Genomic DNA, 21,271 nt, shown 5'->3' with positions numbered 1-21,271 from the left:
TTAATGAAAGTTAATTACTGTGGTTATTGTGTAATTTGTTGTTTATAGTCATGCCACAGGTACCTTTTAAAGATTAATCTTTGTATTCTGTTTTCAAAAGCCTCGTGTTTCACTTACCACATACTTTCTCCATACTTTCAGACATTATAAAGTTTCTAGGAAACAAGACTTTGTAGATATTTAAAAGAAAAAAGAAGAGGAGAAAAGCCAAAACCTGGAGGTTCTTTACTTCAACATCATATTGTTATGATTATTATTTTCCTAACCTCCATGGAGTTATAAGACTCATAATGGAGAGGTTAATACTAGACAACACAGTATGAGGGCATGGTAAGCAAACAGATAACTAGCTGATCAGTTACTTTTGTAACCAGAAGACAGGCCATTAAGATAGGTTGGTTGCTTCTAAGTTCTTCTTCCTATCTAGGTTCTAGGCAAAGTGGCCTGTTCTGGACTCAGTCCATCTTCTTCTTGGTCATCCCCTATTTCTTGTTCCTCTAGGCTTATATGTTAAGATTATCTTTTGATAATCTTTCTCTCTGCATTCTTGCTATATGGTCTAGCCAGTTTTTCCTATATTTAATCACAGAGTCTGTTATGGAATTAATTTTAAGATTTTTAATTATTTCACTATTTTTTTTATTTTTTATATATTTTTTTTTTTTATCTAATAGGGTTAGTTTTTCTCTTTTTCGAAGGAATTTCATTTCTGCTGCCTGAATTAAATTCTGTGTATATCTCCTTCTCCAAAGGTCCATATCTCACTTCCTACATAATAATGTAGGTTTGACTATTGTTTTGTAGACTTTAAGTCTTGTGTGTTTCTGTACATAATTAGGTTTAAAGGTTCTGTTAATTACTCCAGCGATTTTTATAGTTTGTCATCTTAAAATCGATATCTATTTCATTTATGTAAGATAGTTTACAGCTTAAGTATTTGAAATTACTTTATTATTTATTACTATTTTATTTTTGGCAAGGTTATCTCCATGAAAAGCCGTGACTTTAGTTTTCTCTGTTGATATTTCCAGGCCATATTATTGTATAATGAATGTGAAGGAGTGGAAATGAATGTGGAAGTGAGTGGTATGAGTATAGAAAATGAGAGAATGGGTGTGCAAGAGGAACAGGGAAACGGCGAGGCTCAGGGTGGACAGGGATACACAGTGTGAGAAAGGTGGATGCTCCAAGAGGAGGTGAGAGAATGTGTAGGCAGGAAAGTAATGGGATGATCAGGGATCAAAAGGAAACAGATGGAATTGCAAAGGGTTCTAAAATGAAGAAGCAGAAAGGGAAATGGCCCCAGTCCAGCATGGAGAGATCACATCGAGTGAGTGGTATCAGTGGAACGAGCTGTACATCCAGAAATGAGTTGTTGTGTTTGTATACCAATGCTAGAAGTATAAGAAACAAGGCAGATGAAATGGTTGCACTAATTGCGTCTGTGCACCCAGAGATTGTCGGAATAAGTGAGACATGGTTAGATGAGGATGACATCCTGACAGGAATAGAGATGGAAAGGTATGATGTGTTTCGTGAGGATAGAAGGGGTAAAAAGGGAGGGGGAGTACTATTGATGATAGAGAAAGAGTTATGTCCATACAAGGTAGAGATGCAAGAGGGAAATGCGGCCAGTGGTTTTGAGGCAGTATGGTGTGAGATAGAGGTGAATAGAATCAAATACTTGGTGGGATGTTGTTATAGACCTGGTAATGTGGATGGTGGTGATAGTGAAATGTATAGTCAAATAAGCCAAGCAAATAAGAAAAGGGTGATCATTATGGGTGATTTTAATTATGGCAATATAGACTGGAATGAAGAGATAGCAACTGGAAGTAAAGAAAATGAGTTTCTTGAGTTTTTAAGGGATAACTACCTCAGACAGTATGTAACAGAGGGCACAAGAGGATTAAGGGTCTTGGATTTGGTCATCTCATCGGAGGATGTAATTATCAATGAGGTATCAAATCATCCACCAATTGGTGAAAGTGACCATGAGGTGATTACTTGGGTGGTTGCCAGCAGTGCAAGGAACCCTGTGAAAAAAGGGTATATGTGGAACTACAAGGGGGGTGATTATGAAGAGCTCAGGAGACAGCTTGCAGGTGTAGCATGGAATGAGGAGTTAGCTGGAAAAGAGATCAGTGCAGCTTGGTGGATTTTCAAAAAATATTTAGTGGATGCAATGTCTAAATGTATACCACGGGTGAGAAGGTTAAATAAGTTAGGTGTGAGATGGATGAATAAAGAGATTAAGCATGCAATACAGAGAAAAAGGGCATTGTGGAGGCAGCATAAGAGAAGTGGAAGTAACCAATTTCATGAGTTCTACAAAGACCAGGCAAGGAGAGTGACTTGGTTGGTGAGAGTAGCTAAAGAGAGGTATGAACAGCAGTTAGCTAATGAAGCTAAAAAGAATCCTAGGGAGTTCTTTCGATATGTAGCCAGCAAAAGAAAGAATGATTATGGAAGGATGACATTGATTGGAGGAAATGGTATAAAGACAGCTGTTGCAGAATGTGTTGTGGAGATACTTAATGAGCAGTTCATAAAGATCTTTCAATCTTGTGAATGTGACTTCATGGAGAGATTAAGAGCAGTTGATGATGGGGAGGAGAGACTGACTGTAAGTGAGCAAGAGGTGTTTGGGGAGTTGAGTAAATTAGATGTAAATAAGGCTGTGGGACTTGATAATATATCACCGCGTATTCTGAAGGAATGTGCCAGAGAGTTGACACCTGCCTTGACGTATTTTTTTAATACGAGTCTTGCACTTAGTCAAGTCCCTAAAGAGTGGAAGGAGGGCAAGATTGTGCCACTTCATAAAGGAGGTATTGAACTCAAGCATCAAACTATAGGGCTATCTGTGTGTCAGGTGTTGTGGTTAAGTTGTTGGAGAAGCTTGTGAGAACTAGGATCCAGAGTTGGGTTGACAACAATGGTATAATCTTTGATGGACAGCATGGATTTGCTAAAGGGAGGTCGTGTTTTAGTAATCTACTTACTTATTACAATAAAGTGATTGCTTCCTTGGACAGAGGAGAAGGATACACAGTAATATACTTGGATTTTGCAAAAGCTTTTGATAGAGTACCTCATGATAAGTTGACAGTCAAACTAGAGCAGATGGGGTTGGATATTAGATTAGTGCATTGGATTGGAGACTGGCTATCTGATAGGTATCAACAAGTTGTGTATGGGGGTGCAATATCCAGGAAAAGGAAAGTCACTAGTGGAGTGCCTCAGGGATCTGTTTTAGGGCCATTACTATTTAACTTGTATATTAATGATATTGGCGAAGATTTGAATGGAGATATTCAGTTGTTTGCAGATGATGCAAAGTTGGGACGAACCATAAAGAGTAGTGAAGATGTTGTGGAATTGCAAGAAGACTTGAATAAATTGAGTGATTGGGCAAGCAAATGGGGATGCGAGTTCAATGTTGCAAAATGTAAGGTTTTAAAATTTGGAAAACAAAGATGGGATGCAGAATTTATGCATGGTGAGAATATATTGTTGGAAGTAGAGGAAATAAGAGATCTGGGAGTGATAGTGGATAAGGATCTAAAATTTAGGGGACACATCGCCAAAATTGTGAAGACAACACAAAGACTTCTGGGAATGATGAGGAGGACACTGACGTGTAGAAGTAGGGAGATTCTTGTTCCATTGTATAAGGCTTTGATTAGGCCACACATGGACTATTGTGCCCAGATTTGGTCACCTGGTTTTCAGAAGGATGAAGAGATGTTGGAAAGGGTCCAAAGGCGACTGACTAAGGTAGTTTCTGACCTCTGGAATGTCGAGTATGAGGAAAGATTGAAAAGATGTAATTTGCAGAGTCTAGTGGAGAGAAGAAAGAGGGATAGATATGATAGAGACCTACAAGTTGGTAAGGGGTTGTTATAGGATCAATGGTGGAGAAGTTCTACAGAGAATAGTGGGAGATCAGGGGAAAACCAGAGGTCATACCTGGAAACTGTATAAAGAGGGTGTGAGTAGGGGAGTGAGAGGCAGGTTTTTTTCGTGCAGAGTTGTGAATGATTGGAATGCCTTGCCTGAGAGTGTGGTGTCTGCAAGGAGTTTGAATGTGTTTAAGACCCGGTATGATGAGATGTGTGTGAGATAAAAGGACCTCCTAGATGAGTCTTTGACTCCATGAGGTCTTGTTTAATAATAATAATAATAATAATAATATTATTATTAGTCTAATTTAAATAATATTGTATAATATTATTTAAATTAGTTCGTCTTTAGTCTTTCCAAAGATGATCTGATCATCTGCAAAGAGTAGCGTGTCTATTTTTCTATGTCGATTAATTTGGAAGCTACATGTATTTACTTCTCTCCATTTTTGATAATATTGTCCATATATATGTTAAATAATATGGGTGATTAAGGACAGCCTTGACGGACTCCTCTATTTATTGGTTTCCAAGCAGATATGGTATCATTTTGCTTTATTGCTATTTCAATATTGTGGTATATATTCAATAGAGCATTGTATAGTTGGTTTGGAATGTGAATATTCCTTTAGAGTTTCCCATAGTTTATTTCTCAAAATTCTCTAAGTTCTTTATATGGAAAAATGTATGTCAAATGTCTATAAATGTAAAAAAAAAAAAAAAAAGTTTGAGCAGCTGTTAAATGTCTAAACATCCCTGGATTTTTAAATGGCATTTGTAGTGTAAGAAGAGAAAAATGAGTTGTCTTCTTTCAGTTAATGAAGTAATTACTTCTACCAGACTTTTGTGCATTTTTTTTCTTTGTAGATATGAAATCTCTCATTCTCATTCACTTAACATGGAATAGGTATTTTGCTAAAGTAGCTTACGTGATATATTTGCTACATACATTGGTGTCCAAAACTTGAGGATGAACACTATTTCTGAAGATTACAGCTGCAAATTCAGACAAATCAACTTGTGGCAATTTGTTTAACTGATGATTTTGAGTAAACAGTAGGTACGTATTCAAATTTTCGAATCGCGCACAAAGGGGTCATGTGGTAGCACTCAACAGGATAAAACCTAAAAGACTGCATTAAACGAATTGTGTTTGAAAGAAGCTCTTTCCCTGAAGGCCACAGAATTACTGATATTGCCAGAGAGTTTGGAATCTCACATAGCATTGTATCCAAGCTCCGGGCAGTGTTTCAAAACAATGGAATGTGTTCTAGAATGTAATCAAAACACCATGGCAAGTCAGCTTGCCGGTTCATTCGAGCACAGGTGTGCAGATGTCTGTGACGAGTAGGCCTATAAGCCCAAAGGTCTGTAGTCTGCATCCCTTTATCTACAGCTCATCATAGAGCATGTTTTCAGTGGTAGTATATCTATAAAAATTGGACAAGACACCAATGGGCTAATGTATTCTTCACAGATAAGAGTCATTTTAGTCTTACCTCCAGTTTTAGACAAAACTTGATCTTGCGTGAAAGTAGTACTGCTTACCATCGCAAGAATATCCTTGAAAGAGATACAGCAGTGCTGGGGTCATAGTGTGTGACGGCATTATGCTTAACGGATGCACCAAGCTACAAGTGCTGGAAAAAGGGATTATGACTGGTGAACAATATTGCAACAAGTTCTTCAACATAACGTTTGATTGCTTCATGTTACTGTATGTAGAGAATTCATTTTTATGGATGACATTTCCACACCACATCGTACATGATCAGTGGAGATACTTCTGGAGACCGAGGATATTAATCGAACCAAGTGGCCAGCATGCTTCCCAGATCTCAACCCACAGAACACATTTAGGATGCAGTAGGCAGACACATTGCTGCTTGAAATTCCCTTCCTGAAAACAAATGAGGCCTTATCCTTGCTCTGAAGGAGGAGTGTGTCAGTTTGTCTCAAGAACTCCTGATTCACTTGCTGCCAAGCATGTGCAACATTGTGAGAGCTGCATCACAGTTCAGGGTGGACATATTCCATACTGAAATGTCTCTCTGCATACTTTTCTGTAAGCACTGTATATTAATTCCTTAACTACACCCTTAGAAAATTTGTAACTTTTGCCAAAAACATATTGCAATTTAATTTGTATGAAATTTATAACACTTTTTTGTGTAATATAATTATCATTATGCTGGCAATAAATTTATGTCCGTATTTGACTGTAGTCATGAAACTTTTTTTTATATACAGGTAAAATTGCTAGTTTGTCCCTAGCTTTTGGACACCAGTGTATTTCTCAGGTTGTGTTACAAGCTGGTCACTTGATTGTGGGATAGTGATTAACTGCTAGCCAGCTGAGATAATGAGATATTACTATTTTCCTGACCTCCATGGAGTCATAAGATTCATAGATTATAAGATGTTCTGAAAAAATATTATTAATGTTAGATTTCCATGAAATTAACTCATAGAAGGGCCTCACTATTACACACAAGATAGTGGTCAGAGATATCATGAAAGTTGAGAGTTTTTTTTCTCCCCTCTCTCTCTCTTTTAATTTGCAAAGGGTTGTATGATTTACTTTCATATAAAGGGTTATATGATTTTATTTATTTTAGTTTGCAAGATGCAGATCTTGGATTTGTTCTAATAGTTGATAGAAGAGGTGCAAAGTGGAGTGCTGTTAAGACAGTTCTTATGAAAATAGCAGTAAGTAAAACTAAGTTTATACCAGTGTTCTCAACCTTTGCTAGCCCAAGAATTCCATTTTGATTTAAAAATTTGAATTGCTGTCCTAACTTATTGATGTTTGTTTACATTTGAGAAAAAATTCTGCAGTCATGAAAATTTTAAATATTTTTTATTCTATTTATTTATAAATTAATGCCACAACTGCTATTATTTATTTCGTCATGATATGTAAAAACGATAAGATATTTTTGACTGATCATTGTATTTTGATTATATAATCATATCATATTAATTACTTTACTTTACAATTACAGTATACATCATACATATATCTCAGGCCTGGGTTAATAAACACAAATTGGAATACTGAAGTATTCTTAATTGGGGTACTTGGGAGTGAGCAGAGGAGTTCTTTAAAAGTAATGGGCTGTTATTGTTTATTCAACTATTAGTGTTTATCCTGCAGTATTATTTTGAATAGTTTTTTGGGGATGCTTTTGAAATAGTGGCCTCTTAGGATAGATAAGAGTAAGGATAGCTTATTAGAATGTGTAAAGAATTGCAATTGGAAATTCCAAGGTAGCAGATTAAGTACTGTTTTGGTGGAACTATGCAGCGATCTGATAGCTGTATTTCAGATAGATGCAGGGAAAAGGTGGTGGTGGTGGAGTACTGCTTATGATAAGTGATGATGTATGTCCTCTGGGAGTGGAGGAATTGGAATGCAGTGACACTAATGTTTTTTAAAGCATATGGTATGAGTTAGAGGTGGTCAAGACAGGATATTTAGTGAGGTGTTGCTACAAGCCAGGGGGTATACAGGATGAAGAACAGGAGATGTTTAGGAAGTTGAGCTTGGCAAGTGCAAGAAGAATGACTGTTATGAGAGATTTTAACTATAGCAATATAAGTTGGAAAGAGAACACTGCATATAGTAATAAGGGAATGGATTTTCTAAGATTCTTGAGGGACAAATGTCTTAGGCAACATGTAGTAGAAGGAACATGAGGTTCAAGAGTTTTGGATTTGGTCATAGCATCAGAAGAGCTATTATAACTGAGATGGCATCTCTGCCACCAGTTGGAGAGAGAGTTCCACATACATTCCTTTCTCAAAGAGAAAGGAATGTATGTGGAATTATATAGCCAGTGATTTTAATAGTCTTAGATATCAACTTTAGGCAATTCCATGGAGGGAGGAATTGGAAAGGTGAGATATCATTAGTGCTTGGAAAATTGTGAAGGAATATTTATTAACAGCAATAGTAAGCTGTATACCACAAGTGAAGATACAATTTGGTGTAAAGTGGATAACAAACAATATCAAACAGGAACTGCATGGAGAGCAGATGCATGAAGAATATAACTGAGGGCAGGAAAGTGACTAGTGTAATGAAGAAAGCAGAAATGGATTATGAGAAGAGATTGGCCCTGAGATGCAAAGAAAATCCTAGGGAATTTTTTTTAACTATATGGCTAGTAGGAGGAGAAATGATTGTGGAAGAATGACATTGTGGGATAAAAATGATAATAGAGTGACTGATGCAGAGGACATAGTGGGATTGTTCAATGAATACTTTATTGGGTATTTCATCTGGAGAAGTAGATTTTAATACTAGAGGGATAGGGCAGGTTTGAGGTTTAGAAGTGCAAGAAGAGAGTATGTTTCAAATACTGAGTATTCTGGATATCAATAAAACAGTGGGACTGGATAGAATTTTTCCAACAGTTTTGAGAGAATGTGCTAAAGAACTGACAACTCTGTTGACCTAGCTTTTCAGTGAAAGTCTGTCCATGGGAAAGCTTCCCAAGGAGTGGAAGAAGGATATGATAGTCTCATTGCACAAGGATGGTAGCACACTGGAAGTATCAAATTATAGACCAGTTTGTGTTTCATCAGTAGTTGTTAAGATCATGGAGAAATTAGTGAAGACTATGTATAGTGTTGGGCAGATGAGGGTAATGTTATCTGTGAGTCAACATGGATTTGTGAAGGGGTGCTCTTGCTTTAGTAATATGATTGTCTTTTATGATAAAGTGACAAGAACAGTTGATGAGGGAAAGGCATATTTTGCCATTTTTTTGGGTTGTACAAAGCATTTGATAGAGTACCACATGATAACATCAGGTAGCGGTGAGCCCAGTGGAATCTAGAGGGGATAATGCTAGGTATAAAAATAGTGGCATTTTTATGCTTTATGCTAATGCCAGGCATATCCGGAATAAAGGATATGAATTAGTGATGCTGATAGCATCAGCCTGGCCAAAGATTATTGGGATCAATGAGACATAGTTGACAGAAGATGATATAATAACAGGAATAGAAGTAGCAGGGTACAGCATTTTTCAGCAGGATAGAAAGGGAAAGCGTGGTGGTGGAGCTGCTTATGATAAGTGATGACTTATGTCCTCTAAGAGTGGAGGCTTTGGAAGGCAGTGACACTAATCATTTTGAAAGCATATGGTGTGAGGTAGAGGTGGGCAAGGCAGAATATTTAGTAGGGTGTTGCTACAAACCAAGGAGCACAGAGGGTGGGGACCAGGAGATGTTTAGACTGTTGAGCTTGGCAAGAGCAAGAAGAATGATTGTAATGGGAGATTTTAACTACAGCAGTATAAATTAGGGAGAGGAAGATGCATGTAGCAATAAGGGAATGGAATTTCTAGAATTCTTGAGGGACAAATGTCTTAGGCAACATGTAATAGAGGAAACAAGAGAGAGGTTCAAGAGTTTTTGATTTGATCATAGCATCAGAAGAGTCGATAATAACTGAGATGACATCTTTCCCACCAGTTGGAAAGAGTGACCATGTAGTTTTGAATTGGAAGATGAGTAGACATGCAGGAGTATCAAAGAGATGGGAATGTGTTTGGAATTATAAGGCAGATGATTATAATAGTCTTAGATATGCCAGCCTGGATGGCCGAGTGGTCAGCATATCTGCCTCCCAGCCAAAAGGCTGCAGGTTCGAATCCCGCCGTGGGCTTGGATGTTTTTGATTGTCTGTGGAAATACTAATGGTGGTGATCGGCAATAGATCGTATTGGTGTAGTTGCGGTCAGTTGGTGGATTGTGAGTGGTGGAGACAGAGTTGTAGAGTGGATGCCCTTCCTCGATGAGTCTTTGGACTCCCTGGAGGTGACAAATAATAATAATATCAACTTTGGGAAGTTTCATGGAGGGAGGAATTGGGAGGCCGGAATATCATTAGTGCTTGGGAAATTGTGAAGGAATATTTGTTAGCAGCAATAGTAAGCTATATTCCACAAGTGAAGAAGAGGATGCAATTTGGTGTAAAGTGGATGACAAACAATATTAAACATGAGCTGCATGTGAAAAAGAGGCTATGGAAGAGATATAAGGAGACATGTGAAGAGCAGATGCATGAAGAATATAAGACACAGGCCAGGAGAGTGACTAATATGGTAAGGAAGGCGAAATGAGAATATGAGAAGAGATTGACCCTAAGATCCAAAGAAAATCCTAGGGAATTTTTAGCTATGTAGCCAGTAGGAGGAAAAATGATTGTGGAAGAATGACATTGTCGGATAAAAATGGGAATAGAGTGACTGATGCAGAGGACATGGTGGAATTGTTCAATGAACACTTCATTGGAGTATTTCATCCTGGAGGAGTCAGTTTTAATACTAGAGGGATAGGGCAGATTCGAGGTTTAGAGGTACAGGAGGAGAGTGTGTTTCAAATACTGAGTACTCTGGATGTCAGTAAAAGCTGTGTAACTGGATGGTATTTCACCATGAATTTTGAGTGAATGTGCTAGGGAACTAACGGTGCCTTTGACCTGGCTTTTCAATGAAAGTCTGGCTGCGGGAAAGGTGCCCATGGAATGAAAGGAAGGTAAAATAGTGCCATTGTATAAGGGTGGTAGCAGACTGGAAGTGTCTAATTATAGGCCAGTTTGTGTGTCATCAGTAGTTAAGATATTGGAGAAAGTAGTGAGGGACTGTATACAGCATTGGGCAGATGAGGATGGTGTTATCCGTGAGAGTCAACATGGATTTGTGAAGGGGTCCTCTTGTTTTAGCAATATGCTAGCCTTTTACAATAAAGTTACAAGAACATTAGATGAGGGAAAGGCATATACTGCAATTTTCTTAGACTTGGTGAAGGCATTTGACAGGGTGCCACATGATAAGCTGATATTTAAGTTGCAACACATGGGTTTAGATGTCAGGTTGGACAACTAGATTCAGGATTGGCTGTCCGATAGGCATCAGAGAGGTGTGTATGGTGGGGAAGTTTCAAAGAGGCAGAGGGTTACAAGTGGGGGGGGGTCTCCCAGGGCTCAGTACTGGAACCTATATTGTTTAACCTTTATATCAATGACATTGTCAGTGGATTGCTAGGGGATGTTCAGTTGTTTGCAGATGATGTGAAGCTGGGAAGGGTTATTAGTAATAGTGCAGATGTGGTAGCCCTGCAAGAAGATTTGAATAAGCTAGACAGATGGGCAAATGAATGGGCTATCAGTTTAATTCAACAAAATGTAAGGACTTGAGGTTTTTGACACATCGATAGGATGCTGCATACTCTGTTGGAGGAGATATACTGGAGGAAGCAGGGGGGATGAGAGATCTGGGGTTGATTATTGATAGAAACCTGAAATTCAGAGAACATTACTTAAATAAAAGAGCCACTAAGCTTCACTTTGGCAATGTAACATTATTTAAATTAAGGGGATATTATATCCCACATTATTTCAAAGCCGAATAAGAAACTCAAAGATCGGAATCAAAGAGTTTCATGACAAATGTAGTAAACTATAAAAGTTTCAGCGGATTGTAGTGTAAGCTAAAACACGTAGTTCAACACTAGGGCAACTCGTTGCAAAGGTGGGTAAAGTTCTTATCACTATTCTTATTGTTATCCATAATGCAAAATACATCTCCTAGGAGATTTATGGTATACATTATGGTGGAAGGTCACTACCCAGACTGGTTTCAACCTTTATTGAGGTCTCATTAGTGAGTAGGTAGACCAGATAACACTGACGTTATAGCGAAAAGAACTTATGTACTTTGCTATATGAGTCAAAAATGTGCACCCATAAATTACTTGAGCCAATAGGCTTCACTTCGGCGATGTAATATTATTTAAATTAAGGGGATATTAAATCCCGCATTATTTCAAAGCCGAATAAGAAACTCAAAGATCGGAATCAAAGAATTTCATGCTGAACATAGAAAACTATAAAAGTTTCGGTGGATTGTAACATAAGCTAAAGCATTCAACACTACCGATATGGGACTTGCAAAGGTGGGTAAAGTTCTGGTCACTATTCCTAGTATTACCCATAATGTAAAACACATCTCCTAGGAGATGTATGATGTTATACATTATGGTGGAAGGTCACTACCCAGACTGGTTTCTTCAGTGTTACCTGGTCTACCTACTCACTAATGAGACCTCAATAAAAGTTGAAACCGGTCTGGATAGTGACCTTCCACCATAATATAACATCATACACCTCCTAGGGGATGTGTTTTACATTATGAATAACAATAAGAATAGTGATCAGAACTTTACCCACCTTTGCAACGAGTTGCCCTAGTGTTGAACTACGTGCTTTAGCTTACACTACAATCCGCCGAAACTTTTATAGTTTACTATATTCAGTATGAAACTCTTTGAGTTTCTTATTCAGCTTTGAAATAATGTGGGATTTAATATCCCCTTAATTCAAGGAACATATTACAGAGGTGGTGAAGTTAACACAAAGGATTGCTGCAGAGATAAGAGTTATCATTCCATTGTATAAGACTCTGATCAAACCACACTTAGACTATTGTTCTCAGATTTGGTCCCCAGGATTTGAAGGGGATAAATTAACTGTGGAAAGGATATAGAGGTGGATAACGAAGACAGTTTCAGGACTGTACAATGTTAGTTATCAGGATTGGCTGAGGGAATGTGGACTGCAGCGCTTGGTGGATAGAAGGAGAGGTGATATGATTGAGACTTTTAAACTGTTGATAGGTGGTTACAAGGTTGACACTGGAGAGTTCTTTCTCTTGGTTGAACAGCAGGAAGAAGTGATGAAAAGGGGCCATCCCTGGAAGTTACGAAAGGAAACTGTGAGCAAGAGGGTGAGGAGTGTTTCTTTGCCTGTAGGGTGGAACCGTGGAACGCATTGTCTGATAGAGAGCAAGAGAGAGCGAGAACAGTTGATGAGTTTAAGGAGTGGTATGATAGACTTGTGTTTCCTAGGAAGGACCTCCCACGATGAGTCTTTTGACTCCTTGGAGGCCTAAATAATAATAATAAGCTGATATTTAAGTTGCAGCATATGGGTTCAGATATCAGGTTAATGAACTGGATTCAGGATTGGCAATCTGATTGGCTACTGGGACTTGTATTATTTAACCTTTATATCAATGATATTGTGATTGGATCGCAGGGGGTTATTCCATTGTTTGCAGATGATGTGGAGCTGGGAAGGGTTACTAGCAATAGTGCAGACGTGGTAGCCCTGCATGAGGATTTGAATAAACTGAACAGATGGGCAAATGAATACGGATGAATTTAATGCAGCTAAATGTAAAGTCTTGAAGTTTGGAATACCTTGATGGGAATCTGCATACTCTGTTGAAGGAACTCTACTGGAGGAAGTAGGGGAGGCAGGGGATTTGGAGGGGGTGGTGATGATTGATAAAAGAGTGTTCAGTTGAACTGGTTATTCCTTTGACCAGGCTATTTAATATGAGTCTTAGAACAGGGAATATTCTTCAGGAATGGAAGAAATGTATGCTAATTCCATTGCACAAGGGCAGTGCAAAGACCAGTGTATCCAACTATCTATAAGTTAGTCAGGAGTGGCAGTGAAAATTTTGGAAAAATTGGTTAGGGCTCGCATTCAGAAATGGGTTGACAGTGAATCTCTACTTTGAAATGAACAACATGAGTTTACTAAGGAAAGGTGTTAGATTGTGATAGAGTGGAAAATTATGTATTCCTATCTTATCACAGTCTAACATGCTTTTCCAAACAAAAGAATGAGATAAATACAATAAATTGCCTCTAACTGTAAAATGAGTATTATGTATATATAAATCAAGTGTGTTCTGTTATGAAAAGGTTAAATAAGTATATATTTTGTGCCATTCGCGAACGTGGTTAATTTAGTAATGAAAATGTAAAACATTACCAGAGCTTTAGAAATTAACTTGTGTAAAAGAATTATAAAATGTAAGCCCAAATTCAACAGTTGGGGGGGGGGGGGAGTCAAGTCCAAAGGTTACAGAGTTGTAACGTGATAGAGCGGCTCACCCAAGTAAACAATGACGTCAGCGTGCGTGCAATAAGCAGGGCAGAGAATGGATACTGTGACGTAATAGCAAGTGTGAGTCGGCCGGACATCGAAAGGGGTGAGAATCGCCGAGAAGAATAGGGGGAAATATAAGAGTCATGCGACCCTGTAAGAAGGCTTTTGTTCCGGAATTTTCCTGTTGTGCTCGTCCCTCGTGGGGTGCGAGTGCCTCGATGTCGGATGGATCCCGATAGGCAGTCGCGGGTCTTGGTGGCCGTATTCGCCGCGAAAAGAAGCAAGTCCGGCAGTCCACAGAAAGCCTGTTCCTGTGCACCTACGAAGCACTAAAGAATCGAAAAGGGAAGATAAGTAAACTTTGTTTGTGTTATACTGAATAGGAATGAAAGATTTGTGTCATGTTAATATGTTATGGAAAAAGAACATTAATGATCTAGGATAGGATTGTATTGCTAGAACTTTAGAAGAATATTGATTTTACCTTACTATCTGTCATTGTGTTAATGTTCGCCTTTATATTGAATGAAATTAAGGATATGTTTAGAGTAAAGAATTGGCATAATATAAAGAGATTGTGAAAGATATGAATGTTATCTTGTGTAGTCTGACAGAGCTATGGAGTCTTAGATTGATTGTGATAATAGTACAGGATTAATGCATTAGCGAAGGTTAATATAATTCATACTTTAGGAAGCTACTGTATATTATTTTTGTAGTATAATAGTAGTGTTTGAATTTTATATACCTTGTCTGAAACTCCCTTAAGATGGGATTTAATTTAGTGTTATTATGTGTATCAACCTTTGAGTATAATAAACCTTGCTTTTGATTCTAACAAAGACTTTCTGTGATTTCTGGAATCCGATGCACCGCTTATAAAATATTAATGTGAACCTACGTGGGATATTAAAAGGGATATAAAAGGGGATAATTGAAAAGGGTATATTTTGGCCACGTCTGCAGAGTTAATAGGTATCATTAAGTACTGTCCTGAGATTACCTCTTGGTTGTTAATGTTTAATAATCTAATAGCGCTAAGTGGCGCAGCAAAACAAATAAATTTCTTGGCGTTTTATGAGAGGTAAATCTTAGACACTCTGATACTCTGGTACTGCCTCTATCTCGAGGAAATTCCATTGTCCCTCAGAGGTACCACGTGCTATCTGATAGTATTACGGAGATAAAGCAACAAAGGTTTAAAATAAGTATAATAAGGAAGAAAAAGTTACAACATAAATGGCGGTAGGATATTGGTAGAATAAGGTTATTATAGAAGAAGGTTTAGGTTAGAAAAGATTGAATAAAATACAACCATTGTACAATAAAAAACTAAGAATTGGATACAACAAAGGTTATGTTTTAGCAACTTGCTCACATTCTATAACAATGTTGCCATTGAACTAGATAAGGGGAATGGATACACCGTTATACTTTTGGATTTTGCATGATAAACTGTTGCATAAATTGGAGAAAATGGGTTTGGGTTATAGAATATTAACATGGATAAGAGGATGGTTGACTGATAGATATCAAAAAAGTGGTATACAAGGGATGTGAGTCTGCAAGATTTTAGGTAACAAGTGGTGTACCACAAGGAACAGTGTTTGGTCCACTATTATTCTATCTGTACATTAATGATATTGGGAAGGATTTGACAAGTGACATTCAGCTATTTGCTGATGATTCAAAGATAGGTAGGGTAATCAGGAATGCTGCTGATATGGAGTACTTACAGAATGATTTGAATAGGCTGGAATTATGGGCATGGAAAAATCGATGTCGGTTCAATGTCAGTAGATGTAAAGTCATTCACTTTGGCGTGATTAGATATCCAATGTCGTATTATATTGGTGGGATTATGGAAGAAACTGATGAGGCTAGGAATTTTGGAGTGTATTTGGAATAGATAGGAAGTTGAAGTTCAGTGACCTTGTGGCAAAGATTGCAAATACATCTCAAAAGATAATTGCAATGCTGAAATGAACATTCACATGTAAAGATAAGGATGTTATTTTGCCTCTCTACCAGACCTTGATAAGACCTCACTTGGACTATTGTGTGCAAGTCTGGTCTCCTGGTTTCCATTGTGATTCTGATATTTTGGAGAGAGTACAAAGGAGAGTGTTAAAAATGATATCAGGATTGTGGAATACTGATTATGAAGACAGGTTGAGAATTTGTAGAATGCAGAGACTAGCAAACAGGAGAAAGAGGAGTGATAATATGATTGAGACTTACAAATTTTTGAAAGGATCATACAGGATTTCAGTTGATGGAATTTTTCAATTTATGATGGGTGGGGAAAGGACAAGAGGGCATCCCTGGTAGCTGACAATGAAGGCTGCTAAGAAGGGGGTGATTGCTAGTATTTTCTTTCAGAGGGTGGTGCGTGATTGGAATGGATTGCCATTGGATGTTGTGAGTGCAAGCAGTGTGAATGAATTCAAAATAAGTATGATAGCTGGTGCATGTGGTATGTGGCCTCTCTCTCGATGAGTCTCTGACTCCCTGGAGTTCTGTCTTAATAATAAAATACAAACCTGAAATTCAGGGAACACATTGCAAAGATGGTGAAGGTAACCGAGAGGATTGTTGCCGAGGACGCTGACCTGCAGAGATAAAAGATTTGTTATTAAATTGTATAAAGCCCTGATCAAACTACACTTGGACTATTCTTCTCAAATTTGGTCTGGGATTTGAAGGGGATAAATTAACTGCGGAAGGGATACAGAGGCAGATAACAAAGATGCTATCAGGACCGTACAATGTTAGTTATGAAGACAGGCTGTGGGAATGTGGACTGCAGAGTTTGGTAGATAGAAGGAGGAGAGGTGATATGATTGAGAGGTAGTTACAGGGTTGACACTGGGGAATTCTTTTGCTTGGTGGAACAGGAGTAAGGACAAGGGGCCATCCCTGGAAGTTATGAAAGGAAGCTGTGAGCATGATGGTGAAGAGTGGTTTCTGTGCATGGAGGGTGGTTGAACTGTGGAATACATTGCCTAATAAAGTGGTGAGAGCACAAATGGTTAATGAGTACATGGAATGGTACGATAGCTTTATGTTTTCTAGGATGAGCCTCCCACAATGAGTCTTTTGATTCTGTGGAGGCCTGAATCATAATAATAATTAATACCAGAAGAGTTTAGAGGTCAGTAACAATGGTACCATCAGGATAATGGAATGCCAGATTTGAAAACATAGTCAGTAGGAATAAATGGGATGTAATATGATGTATAAGTTATTGAGATTAATTTACTGGATGGATGGATACTGCAGGAAGAATTTTTTAGAGTATAATGTACAGTTTGGACATAAACAAGGGATTGTCTCTAAAACTTTTGTAAGAGTTTGGTGAGCAGTATGCTTATTTTTGGATGAATTCTGGCATACAAACAGAATAGCTTGTTGCAGTGGGTGATGAACATAAAGTGAATTACGATTATAGTTGTGAAATTTAGTTTGAGCCTCCTGCTTTTGACTCGATGGATGTCTAGTTAGAATAATGATTCTCGGAAAAAATATATTTATTGTATGCCTGAAATGACTTGAAAATTGTTCATGTTTGGTTGCCAGAGCAGAATTTCCAGATTTTTCTAACCTTTAACTCACCTATGGTACTAATGCATAAATAGGTATATAACCTTTTTTGAGTAGGAAGAAAATTATTATTATTCAGAATCTCCATGGAGTCATAAGACTCATCGTGGGTAGTCCATCTTAAATAACACGAAGTCTGTCATACCATTCCTTAAACCCATTCATTGATCATGCTGTCACTACCCTATCAGGAATTGCCTTCCACTGTCCAACTACCCTCCATGCAAAAAAAGTCATCCCTTATCCTCTTACTCACCACTTCTTTTCAAGACTTCCATGAAAGAACTTCTCAATCCTGTAACTATCCCTCAACAATTTAAATGTCTCAATCCTTCTGTCTCTATTAGTCAGTATCCTTCTCAGTATTATTATTACATGACACCTCCAGGGAGTCCAATGACTCATTGAGGGAGGGCATCCATTCAATCCACCCCAAGTACAGTGAACTGCATCATCTACACTAATGCCATCTGCTGCTCACCACTACCACCACTAGTATTTTCACAGGCAATCACAAACATCCATGTCCACGATGGGTTCGAATCCCGCTGTAGACATGGATGTATTGCAGCAATCTTCTAGATTATCTTTATCACCTTTGCGATACATCCCCTAAACTTCAAGTTTCTATCAGTTATCACCCCACGGTCCCTTGCCTCTTCCACTTCCTCTAGCATAGTTCTTCCAACAGAATATTCAGTTTCCATCGATGGATCCCAAACTTCAGTACCTAACATTTAGTTTCACTCAATTGAAATCCTCATTCATTTTCCCATCTCTCCATCTTATTCAAATTCTCCTGAAGGACTACCATATTGTCAGTATTACTAATAACTCTTCCCAACGTCACATCATCTGAAAGCAACTGAATATCTCCCTGCAATTCATGGACAATGTCATATCAAATTAAATAAATAAAAATGAAATAAAAAGGTAGTATTTTAACAATGTCTTTAATAAACCAATAATTAATTATTAACCTTTTAGTATCAGTCTCCTTTTTTTCATTAGTTCCCACTCATTATACTATTACAGGTAATTCAAAGCTATGTGAAATAGATGGTTCGATATATGGTAACATTTATGGTTGATGTTAAGCATGTGCCAAAATTGTTACTTTAACTTACACTAGCTGTTTTGTTCCCTAGCAAAGTCACTCTGTTCTGGTTGTAAAGGTACTTTGTTTTATATTTATAATTAAACAACTTGCCCTTTATTCATCCATTTTAAATGCCTGATGGCAATGAGCTTATTCTTTTTCATACTTTTACCATATATGGTACTGATGTACTATAGGTTTTACAATTCTTCATGTGTGTTGGGGGAGAGGAAACCAAACATTCACACTTTTATGCTGTCAAGACTCATTGCGTGTTAAGAATAAACTGCAAAAAACAGAAAAAAACTTGTGGAAAAACTTGATGTTTATTGGTAATTAGGGACAGAAATCTTTAATCCATCCCTCGGAAAATAAGAATAAAGTAAAAGTTGTTCAGAATGTGAGATGAAAGTACCATAATAATTAGATTTATTTAGTTAGTATATCTTAAAAATAATTTATATTTTCCTGAAGGAAAAAAAACAACAAAGGCACCATCTTCCTATCCAGTTACACAACTGAAAGAAATATATCATATACCTACTAATGCACAAAACATTAAAAAAAGCTATAAATTGCTTTATTTTTAACCTAATACTGAAATGATTTAAATTAATGTAAATAAACTGGATGGAACAAAAATTACAATTCTCGTTTTTTAGAAAATGAGAGCAAATAGCATGTTTCATTAAAATGAAACAAACTTGACCAAGTTAGTAGGATTTGTGATTAGCAGTTCTGATGTTCAAGCTTATAAGTATTAATTGTTATTCATCATGTTGTTTTAGGAAATTACATTGAAGATACAAAATGTATTATTACTACTACTGTTATTAATATTATTATCAGAGAGGGCGCTGTGTAGGCATACAAATGGATACACGGTGATATTGCTGCTCCAGGTTTTTATAGTTTTAAAGTTGTTCTAACTCCTACTTTTAATTTGAAAGTGTTCCCAAGTAACTCTACTTGTCACGCCGAAGACATTGATATAAAATCCACCGAAATTGGCTAAGAAGAAACCAAATTTTGAAGTGCTGAAAAGTGAACAGAGAGGCCCATGGTCAACAACAAGCGAAGAACAAAGGACGTCGCCATCTTTACAATCACACTACAGTTGCTCAATGGAAGAAAGGCGAGTCATGAAGTGCATCAAATGCCTAAAGGATTTATTGTGTGACGGAAAGCATATAACCTGTAGGAAATGCCATAGGAATCTACACTTTACATGCGCATCCTTTCAGAAACGACCTAGCAACATAAATCCAATGCAACATGTGAGGAATGAAAGTGCCTACTCTGCAGGGAGAACAAAGAAATGCACCTACAGCACAGCCGATTATACTGGAGGCAAAATCAGACTACGAACTGAACAGACAAAAAAAAATACAGGTGAGTCCTATAATTTGCACTCCTTAAATATACTAATAGAAAATGGTCTAGAGACTATAAAAGCCAGCTTAGTAGATCTTGTGCAAGAACTCTTTGATAAACAGAATGAACAAATAACAAAAAACTAGTGAATATGAGGATTTGGTCAAACATAATAATTTAGCAGTGAAAGAAGTCTTGAAAATGGTAAAAGACACTAAAATCAGCATCAACGCACTAACTGACAGGCAACGCAATTTGATGAAAGAGACATTTGCACTCCGTCAAGAACTTGATTCCCTAAAACTACAATACGAACGTTTAAATCAGCAACAACATAAAGAAGATCTTGTTCTAAATGGTCTTCCTGAAACTGCACCTACAGAACACCTCAGAGATATAGTTTTAAAATTAGACCATGCAATCGACATCCCTCTACAGCATAACGACATTCAGACCGTAAATCGGATTCCTAGGAAGAGCAAAAAACAAGGCTTGCCACGACCCGCACCAGTCATCGTTTGTCTTACAAGCAAGTTCACAAGAGACAATCTGCTAAAAGCCAGCAGATAGAAAAAACCAGTTGCCAAGGACTTGAACGCATTGCAAGACAATTTGCCAATCTTCCTATCAGAATATTTAACACCATTCAACCAGAATCTGTTGTACCAAGCAAGAAAAGCAAAAACAGAAAAAAATTACCAAATTTTGTGGATCAGAGATGCCAAGATATTCTTGAGGAAGTCACAAACTTCAAAGCCAATACAAATTAAAAGCTCAGAAGACATAGAAAGGCTGCCAGAGTAAAAAAAAAAAAAAAAAAGTCTCCTAATTGGTTCAAAATGAAGACCACAATAAAAATGAATGTGAACCATCAAGACAGATGCAATAACACGAGAATATATCGGCAATTTCACTTTGATCAGACCTTTCAGATCATTCATTTGACTTCTCAAACATCAGCCTACTTCCAACACAGCAATCAAATTAATAAAAGATATCTAACTGGTTAATTTGATATCTAATCAAATTAATAAAAGATACAAGCTTACTAAAAAGCTTCAAGGATACAAGCCGAGACATTACATCTAAACTGAGATAAACAGAGAGAAAAAAAAATCCATTTACTACATTGCATTGTTGTAGTTACAGCACTTAAATACATTAAAAGCAAAAATTGTAAAATATAACTTAATATTATACTATAAATACTGTTTAAAAAAATGTAATCTTATTCAACTACAATTATAAATTACCTGAAAGAGGAAAATTTATATGAAATTCATTATTAAAAAAACAATCTAGAACATGTTTTGTAAA

General features: G+C 37.2%; 1 protein-coding gene across 2 annotated transcripts in view; it reads left to right on the top strand.

Annotated features, from left to right (window-relative positions):
* The window catches only part of LOC150093190 (guanine nucleotide exchange factor DBS-like), a 450,940-nt gene that overhangs the window by 153,120 nt on the left and 276,549 nt on the right, over positions 1-21,271 (top strand). For both annotated transcript variants that reach the window (XM_090413275.1, XM_090413276.1), the window contains one exon: positions 6,524-6,614. In XM_090413275.1, coding sequence (XP_090269401.1) covers positions 6,524-6,614 — 91 coding nt within the window. The remainder of the gene's footprint in view (positions 1-6,523; positions 6,615-21,271) is intronic.

Source organism: Typopeltis vanoorti, chromosome 24, assembly GCF_054136105.1.
Source record: "Typopeltis vanoorti isolate ZY-2024b chromosome 24, IOZ_Tvanoo_1.0, whole genome shotgun sequence".
NCBI classification, from domain to species: Eukaryota; Metazoa; Arthropoda; class Arachnida; order Uropygi; family Thelyphonidae; genus Typopeltis; species Typopeltis vanoorti.
Note: the sequence above shows the minus strand (reverse complement) of the source record. Positions and strands in the feature narration are given on the sequence as shown.